General features: G+C 39.9%; 1 protein-coding gene across 2 annotated transcripts in view; it reads left to right on the top strand.

Annotated features, from left to right (window-relative positions):
* The window catches only part of LOC104990287 (calmodulin-lysine N-methyltransferase-like), an 88,515-nt gene extending 81,775 nt beyond the window's left edge, over window positions 1-6,740 (top strand). Inside the window, exons 4-5 of one of the 2 annotated variants that reach the window (XR_825493.1) lie at window positions 2,922-3,028; window positions 6,435-6,740. Coding sequence is in view for 1 of the 2 variants with exons in the window: in XM_010842292.1 (XP_010840594.1) it covers window positions 2,922-2,953 (32 nt within the window). In the remaining variant the exon portion in view is untranslated. Of the gene's footprint in view, window positions 1-2,921; window positions 3,345-6,434 lie in introns of those variants that run through there. The other variant, XM_010842292.1, reaches the window with a different exon arrangement.
* The last annotated feature ends 1,870 nt before the right edge of the window (window positions 6,741-8,610 follow it).

Here is an 8,610-nt window from a genome sequence, read left to right as displayed (position 1 = left end):
AAGGGAGAAAGCGGGAGGCAGGAGGGGAGGGGTAGTTGTCCTCCTAATGGGGCATGAGGAATAGCTGGAGCCCTGGGACTTTCAAACCATGTGGCTAGTATTGTGTTTTTATTCAGCTCACTTGGGTCCATGTGTTTACATTTTTCTATTTTTCTTCAAGCCATTAGTGATATTCCTTTTGAGAAACTCAGTACATATTGTTTTGGTTGAACTAAGAAGGTAAAGAGATATTTGTATCTCTTAGCAGGCTAGAACATGCCTGCTGAATGGATGGGTGTGCTGCTAAGCCTAGGAGCCGCAGTGGCCTACCAGTCCTTTCTTTTTGGAGGGTAGTCTTCTCAAAGCTTTCCTCCCAGTGCTTAGTTAGCTGCAAGGACAAAATCAGCTCCCAAAGCCTCATAAATGACATTATAAAAGACCAAAAAAAAAAAAAAAAAGTTAAATATTATTATCTGTATTATCAAATTATAGAGCAAAGATTCTGAGTCATTGTTTAGGTAGTGAGGGTGGCTTTTGTTTGTCATACTTGCCCTTCCTTTTAAAAAAAGTAGTACGTAGTGGACCAAACACACAGTCCTGCAACAGAGGGGATATTGAATGGTTTGCTGTGTAGGTCAGTCACTAAGCCAAACCGCCAAAGTCTGACGTATGGGCAGTTTTCAGATGACATTTCCTGAGCATTTATTGTATACTAGATTCTATCCAAAATGATTTCCATTCCTTATCTCATTTAGTCTTTGCAAATTTTTCAAGAGGAAACTGAGGTTTAGAGAAGTTGAGTTACTTGTTTACAGTAACATGACTAGTAAATCACAGAGGCAGAATGTGAATATGAACAACATGACACTAAACCTATGCCCGTCTAAGGGCGTAAGAAATGTTTTATCCTTCAGTATAACAGTCTTCATTTGAAGGAATCAAGTTCTTCAGAATGGAACTGAAAAGAGGACATTGTAGCTACAAATGGAGGCTATAAAAATCTGAAACAATGTATGGGCAATCCTTGGAGCAATCTAAAGAATAAACAAATAAAAATAAAGGTCTCTGAGTTTAAAGTGGATCCTCAACTAATTAGAATTACTTATATGTATTATGATGTGACTGCCTTTAGCTTGCATGTGATGGTTTTTGTTTCATGTGAACATGAAGCAATATCATGTGAAAATTGGTAGTTTGGAAAAATGTAGGAAGATTAAGCTAAGTGAAAGATTAATTCAGCAAATATTTGTTGAGTGCATCTTATGCCAGAATCAGCCAGTCAGTTCAGTCGCTCAGTTGTGTCCGACTCTTTGCAACCCCATGGACTGCAGCATGCCAGGCTTTCCTGTCCATCACTAACTCCCAGAACTTGCTCAAACTCATGTTCATCGAGTCGGTGATGCCATTCAACCATCTCATGCTCTGTTGTCCCCTTCTCCTCCCACCTTCAATCTTTCTCAGCATCAGAGGCTTTTCCAGTGAGTCCGTTCTTCACATCAGGTGGCTAAAGTATTGGAGTTTTAGCTTTGGTATCAGTCCTTCCAATGAGTATTCAGGACTGATTTCCTTTAGGATGGACAGGTTGGATCTCTTTGTAGTCCAAGGGACTCTCAAGAGTCTTCTCCAAAACCACAGTTCAAAAGTATCAATTCTTCGGCACTCAGCTTTCTTTGTAGTCCAACTCTCACATCCATACATGACCACTGGAGAAACCATAGCCTTGACTAGATTGGACCTTTGTTGGCAAAGTAATGTCTCTGCTTTTTAATATGCTGTCTAGGTTGGTCATAGCTTTTCTTCCAAGGAGTAGGTGTCTTTTAATTTCATGGCTGCAATGACCATCTGCAGTGGTTTTGGAGGCCCCAAAAATAAAGTTTCTCCTTGTTCCCCATAAACAACATGAATAAGCTCCCTTTTAAATGTAACACTTTTCTTGTGTTTAATACTTGTTTATATTCAAGTCTCTTTAAATCCGAGATTTCTGAATACTTGAAGTTCATACCTTTTGATTTGACTTGATAGAAAACATAGAGATACTCTTTTTCTTTACATTGTGAATTTTCAGGGTTAGAAAGTTCTTTGACCTTTAAATTATGACTCATTTGCTTAAACCAGTGTTGTTGGGTGATGCAATCCAGGCTATAACCAAAATGAAGACTCCAGAGTCTTAATCCCTCAGCTTGTGTCATCAAGCTTTCAAATAGAGAAGTCTTGAGATCTAAGACTCTGTCTTTGCTTTCCCTCTGGTACGTGTGTCATAGTACTAAGCGTGTTGAGGGCTTCCCAGGTGGCTCAGAGGTAAAGCATCCGTCTGCCAATGCAGGAGACACAGGTTCGATCCCTGGGTCCGGAAGATCCCCTGGAGGAGGAAATGGCAACCCACTCCAGTATTCTTGCCTGGGAAATCCCATGGGACGGGGAGCCTGGCGAGCTACAATCTATAGGATCTTAAAGAGTTGAATACGACTGAGCAACTGAACATGTGCACACGCACCAAGCATATCATCTTGTGTATCCAACAAATACAGCTGACTAACGGTGTTAAAAAGGCAAATTATATGGTTAACTGTCTCTTGCTGTTTTTTCTCCTGTTTTTGCTTTATTTAACCTAACATAGAGTGAGTAATATAATGCCTTTTAAATTTGATGAATTGTTATGCACCTAATTCAGATTTAGGGAGTACTAGGTCTTCTTCCTTATAAATCTGTGTAAATCTGTTGATACAAATATTCTTCTTATATCAACTGGTTTTATTGTCGAAGGTGATTTGGGGACTTAGAGCTGCAAACCTTTCTTGCCTTTTAAAATCTTCCACGCCACAGTGTTCTGTGTGTTTTGATATAGGAGCTTTTAGACTTGAAATGATAGGAAGGCAAGGAAAGTATCCTCTTCAACTGGACTTGTGAGGCTTAAGCTTTGTTTTGTTTTCTTTTTCTTTCAGCACCTGTGTTGTGCAACTATACACAGGATTGATGGGGTGCAAAAGAGGCTGCCCTTTAGCACTTTAAAGAAGCTGGGCCAGTCTTCAAGTTGGCCCTTGAAAAGCAGGTATTACCCTCGCTGCTGAATGGATGTGCTGGTAGAAGCTTGGGGATAAAGAACATCAGCAGAATTGGCCTGAGTGTTCACCTTCACTTGAGACACTTCAATCTCAGAGAAAAAGGAACTGTGTAGATGGCGTGACTGAGGGAGAAGACGTGTGTGATGCAGCTCTTCCAGCTGCCTTGCAAAAGCATCAGGGGCCCTAGCAGATGGCGTATCAGAAGTCTAGTAGCTTTGGTTATAATTCCCCATAGAGCTGTGTGTATATGTGTGTGTAAATATATACATTTGGTACATATATATTTATAGCATAGCTTTATATAATGTATTTACATAGGTATCAAATATATACACATATGCACAAATATATATTAAAAAACTGTATATATTTATATAGTCCATATGTAAATACATATAGTATATACATGGACTTCCCCGGTGGTTCAGATGGTGAAGAATCCACCTGCAATGCAAGAGACCCAGGTTCAATCCCTCAGCCGGGAAGATCCCCTGGAGAAGGGAATGGCAACCCACTCCAGTAGTCTTGCCTGGGAAATCCCATGGACAGAGGAGCCTGGTGGGATACATAAATACACATTGTTTGTAAGTATATTTATTGTCTAGATGTGTTAATTTTTCTTTGATCAGTCTTGTGCTCGAGTTTTCATGACTATGGAATCCTTGTTGTCTATTCACAGGATAAACTTGAAGCCAATGATTTCCAAGTGGCAAGTGTCATCTGTTGCCTCTAAGCCCTGTTGTGTTTCTCAGTACTCCCTGAACAGGTCAAACTCTTTTGCTACAAATTGTATTGGATTGGTCAAAAAGTTTGTCCGAGTTTTCCCATAATGAACTTTTTTGGCCAACCCAATATTTCAGTATAATGTTTTCTCCATATCTCTGCCTCAAAGATTTTCCTCTCGGTTCTCTGATAGACTTTTACTCCTTTTAAAGATATGACTGAAATGTTGCCTTCTTGTTAAAGCCTTTCCAGATTCCTTCAGGCCAGTGGCTCCTTCCCTTAAGCTCCCACAGTGCTTAGTTTATTCTTCTGTTGTAACACTTGGCACATATTGTAATTATCACTCTGTATGTCACCTCTCTGTCTGGTGAGCTTCTGGAGCAGAGGTTGTTTTTATTTTCTTACCATCTAGCACAGACCTAGACTTCTCATCGGTGCTTGACTGAAAGAATAAATGAATGAATAAAACATCCCACCCCACTGTTTGAAACATGCTTCAGTTCTTCCAGCTGCCGTTTCCTTTGTGCTGCTTTTCTTTATCCTCTTCCCTGTCACACGTTCTTCTGTTCTACCTGGTAGATTTTAGAGCTTATGAAATATGTGTTTAAAGATTTAAAATATAGTGCCTTGAACTCCTTAGAGGAAAAGTCTATGAATAAATAATTAGACTCATTTCACATCAAAATCTAAAGTGTGAAAAACTGTTCGCTATCATTTGGTGCTTTATTCACTTGTATGGTAATCTAATGGCACATCCATTGTTATCACTGAACTACACTGAAATATTTTACTCTTGGGGCTTTTTCATCTGACAAAAGGAGGCTTTTTGAAAATGAAAAAGCATAGTTCCTGTCCGTGGTATGCTAAGGGGCAATTTATTAGTTTTGCAACGCATGGGTTAAAATTACCATGTTTTATAGTGAACATTACCTGAGGAAATTGCTATTAATATCACGGCAGCATGTATGTATATAGGTCCTGTCATCTTTGGGGTATGTAAATCAGGAATGTTGCTGAAGAACTACTTAGCATTTTCTTGGGGGTGAAGTGCTTAGTTTTGGAATTTAATTGTAGGTTTTACATTTAAGCTGTTCAGTATTACTCTTATAAAGGTTCTATAAATTTCTTGCTTTGTAGTTTAACAGGTTTAGTCACTACAGTTGAAAGGCATCATCCTCATAATGAAGCCAGAAAAGAATAAAGGTTGATCATGCAGGGCTGGCTGGCTGTGACATTGAACAATAGAGCTTGACTTCTTCGTGTCTGTTAAATTAGACTATGGGGTGTGCTTATCTTGCTGCAATGATATTGAATTGTAACAAGAAAATGTTATGTTGTGGAGCTCTGCAGAGGGGGTTGTGCATCTCTTTTCGCTTTGCATGTATGGGGAAAGCTTTAAAATACTAGTGAAGCTGCCTTGTGAGCCTAAAGTCTAATGGCACAGACTGGGCAGAATACTGAGGTAAAAATAAAAAATTGCAAAGGTTTTTAAGTATCCTGTAAAGTTTTATCCATTGAGGTCTTTTTTAAAAGACTGAGGGCAGCTCAGAAAGCATATGCTAGAAAAATTCGATTTTGAAGAGGTCTTTGAAGAAGACAAATAATACAGCCTGAAAGAAAAGTAAGAGGATATTATGTTACATTGGTGACAGATTTATTCTAAACTTTTTTACATGTGTATGTCATACAGTTCAACTCAGTTCTCTAAATATTAATGAAATACCTTCTGGGTTTCTAACACTGTGTTGGATACCATGAAAGTGAAAGTGAGAGTGCAGTCGCTCACTGTGTCCAGCTCTTTGCGACCCCGTGGACGGTAGCCCACCAGGCTCCTCCATCCATGGGATTCTCCAGGCAAGAATACTGGAGTGGGTTGCCATTTCTTTCTCCAGGGGATCTTCCTGACCCAGGGACCGAACCCAGGTCTCTCGCATTGCAGGCAGATGCTTTAACCTCTGACCCAGCTTCCCTGGATACCATAGGAGGTTTTGAAAAAGTGTGTGATTCAATCATACCCTGATGAATTTAGTATCTTTGAGGAGACAAAAATTAAATCGATGAAATAACTTAGAATTGTCGGATGTATGAATGACAGTATTGTAAGCTGTCAAGATCGTTTAAAATTTTGATTCTGTTATTATATGTATCATTCCCAGATGTGTCACATGAGCATTTGATAGGCATCCCTTTTATGTCATAAGTCACTGTTAAAAATATGGAAGAGTCAAGGGCAAGGTTAGGAGCAAAAAAGAGTCTCTGACACTTCCCACGCTTATTCTTTGCAAATGTTTGTTGTCGTCTCTTAAACATTGCATTATTCTCTAAACATGTTTGAAGCACCCAGTTAATAATCTGTTACAGAATTTTATCATGAATGTTAAGCTACTTTTCAAGTTTTTATATATAGTTATTTAACTCTTCAAAAAAATCACAATAGCATTTCTATAGTTCTGTTTGCTATTTCTCTCCCATTTGTCATAATTCTTTAGTGGATTCCAGAGAGGACTACAAGTAGAAGTTTTAAATTTAGTCAGCATGGTGGAATATAGATTGCTCTGTCTGTAGATTCAAACCTTCTTAAAGCAGCTCCTAGGTCCCCTATTATTTCCTTACTTATGGTAGCCTGCATTTTCTTATTTATGCTGTTTATCTTTCTCTTCCTCTCTGAAGACCGTTTTTCTTCCTAAAGAAGATTGGATTGAAGTACAAGGTGAGAATTGAAGTAGCCGTATTTGATGTCCATTTCCTCTTCCTTCTTCCTTAATAACAGAAACAGAACTCAAGTTTTGTTTTGGGCAAGAGTGCTCAGTAAAAATACTTATCTGTACACCTTTAGGGCTTGTGGGTAGCCTTTTGATAATTCTGGCCAATGAAATGTAGGGAGAAGTTGCTGGATGGAGTGTGTTACTTAGCTGGTGTGTGTGTGTGCACGTGTGCACGCTCAGTTGCTTCAGTCATGTCTGACTCTTTGCAACCCCCATCGACTGTAGCCTGCCAGGCTCCTCTGTCCACGGAATTTTCCAGGCAAGGATATTAGAGCTACTTGCCATTTCCTACTCCAGGGGACCTTCCTGACCAAGGATTAAATCTGCATCTCATGCCTCCTGCATTGGCAGGCAGATTCTTTACCATGGAGCCACCTGGGAAGCCCATTAGTTAGCTGATACTGCATAACAAATATCCCAAAGCTTAATGGTTTAAAAAACTGATAAATGTGTATTGTCGCACAATTTTGGTGGTCAGCAACTCAAGAAAGCTGATTTTACTCTCTGTGTGATTTGGCTTAGGATCTCATGAAGTTGCAGTCAAGGAATCTGTGGGCCTGTGGTCATCTATGAAGATTTAACTTGGAGGAGCTTTTAACCATTATGTTTTGTTGCTTAATAATAGTAGTAATAATAAAATATCACCTACCCTAGGAAAGTAACTCTGAAATGTATTGAGCACTATTATAGGCCAAATGCTATTGTGAATTTCAAAATGTTGATTAGAATTAAGTCACTATTTATAGTCCCATTCATTGATTTCTCTACTTTTGAAGTATTGCTGCTACTGCTGCTAAGTCACTTCAGTCGTGTCCAACTCTGTGTGACCCCATAGACGGCGGCCCACCAGGCTCCCTGTCCCTGGGATTCTCCAGGCAAGAACACTGGAGTGGGTTGCCATTTCCTTCTCTGATGCATGAAAGTGAAAAGTGAAAGTGAAGTTGCTCAGTCATGTTTGATTCTTAGTGACCCCATGGACTGCAGCCTACCAGGCTCTTCCGTCCATGGGATTTTCCAGGCAAGAGTACTGGAGTGGGGTGCCATTGCCTTCTCCGAAGTATTAGAATACTTTAAATCCGTTCTTGTTCCTATAACTTGCGTTCTTTTCTTGAATTTTCATTTTCTCTCTTGAGAAAGACGTCCTTCTCCAACTGACCAAATAACCATTGCATACTCTCACAGTTTAACCCAAAATAAATAAACAAAAAATAGTACAAGATAATACAAAATTAAGTGCTAACTTATCATCCAAAGTCAAATGTTCCAAACAAGGGCTAGGTATGTTAGGAATGTGAAAGAGGAAAGTGAAAAGTTGGCTTAAAACTCAACATTCAGAAAACTAAGATCATGGCGTCTGGTCCTATTGTTGTAGGAAGGAGGACTCTTTCCAGGGCCCGAAACTGGGCTCTTGTCTAACACTCAGAAATCAATTGTCCAAGGAGACACATGTGCTGACAAAGCAAGAGATTTTACAGGGAAAGGGCACCCGGGTGGAGAGCAGCAGGCTAAGGGAACCCAGGAGAACAGCTCTGTCACATGGCTCGCAGTCTCAGGTTTCATGGTGATGGGATTAGTTTCCGGGTTGTCTTTAGTCAATCATTCTGACTCAGAGTCCTTCCTGGTGGGGCACACCTTGTTCAGCCAAGATGGATGCCAGAGAGAAGGATTCTGGGAGGTGGTCAGACAGGTGGTGTCTCCTTTTGACCTTTCCCGAACTTTTCTGGTTGGTGGAGGCTTATTAGTTCCCTGTTCCTTACCCAGACCTCCTATCGTAGAACAACTCATGCAAATGGTTACTATCGTGCCTGGCCAGGATGGGTAGTTTCAATCAGTGTGCTTCCCTTAACACTATCGCTTCATGGCAAATAGATGGGGAAACAGTGGAAACAGTGACAGACTTTATTTTTTTTGGGCTCCAAAATCACTGCGGATGGTGACTCCAGCCATGAAATTAAAAGACGCTTGCTCCTTGGAAGAAAAGTTATGACCAACCTAGACAGCATATTAAAATGCAGACACATTACTTTGCCAACAACGATTCATCTAGTCAAAGCAATGGGTTTTCCAATAGTCATGTATGG

Source organism: Bison bison, unplaced genomic scaffold (genome assembly GCF_000754665.1).
Source record: "Bison bison bison isolate TAMUID 2011002044 unplaced genomic scaffold, Bison_UMD1.0 scf7180017864177, whole genome shotgun sequence".
Taxonomy (NCBI): domain Eukaryota; kingdom Metazoa; phylum Chordata; class Mammalia; order Artiodactyla; family Bovidae; genus Bison; species Bison bison.
This window is presented reverse-complemented; position numbering and strand designations above follow the sequence as displayed.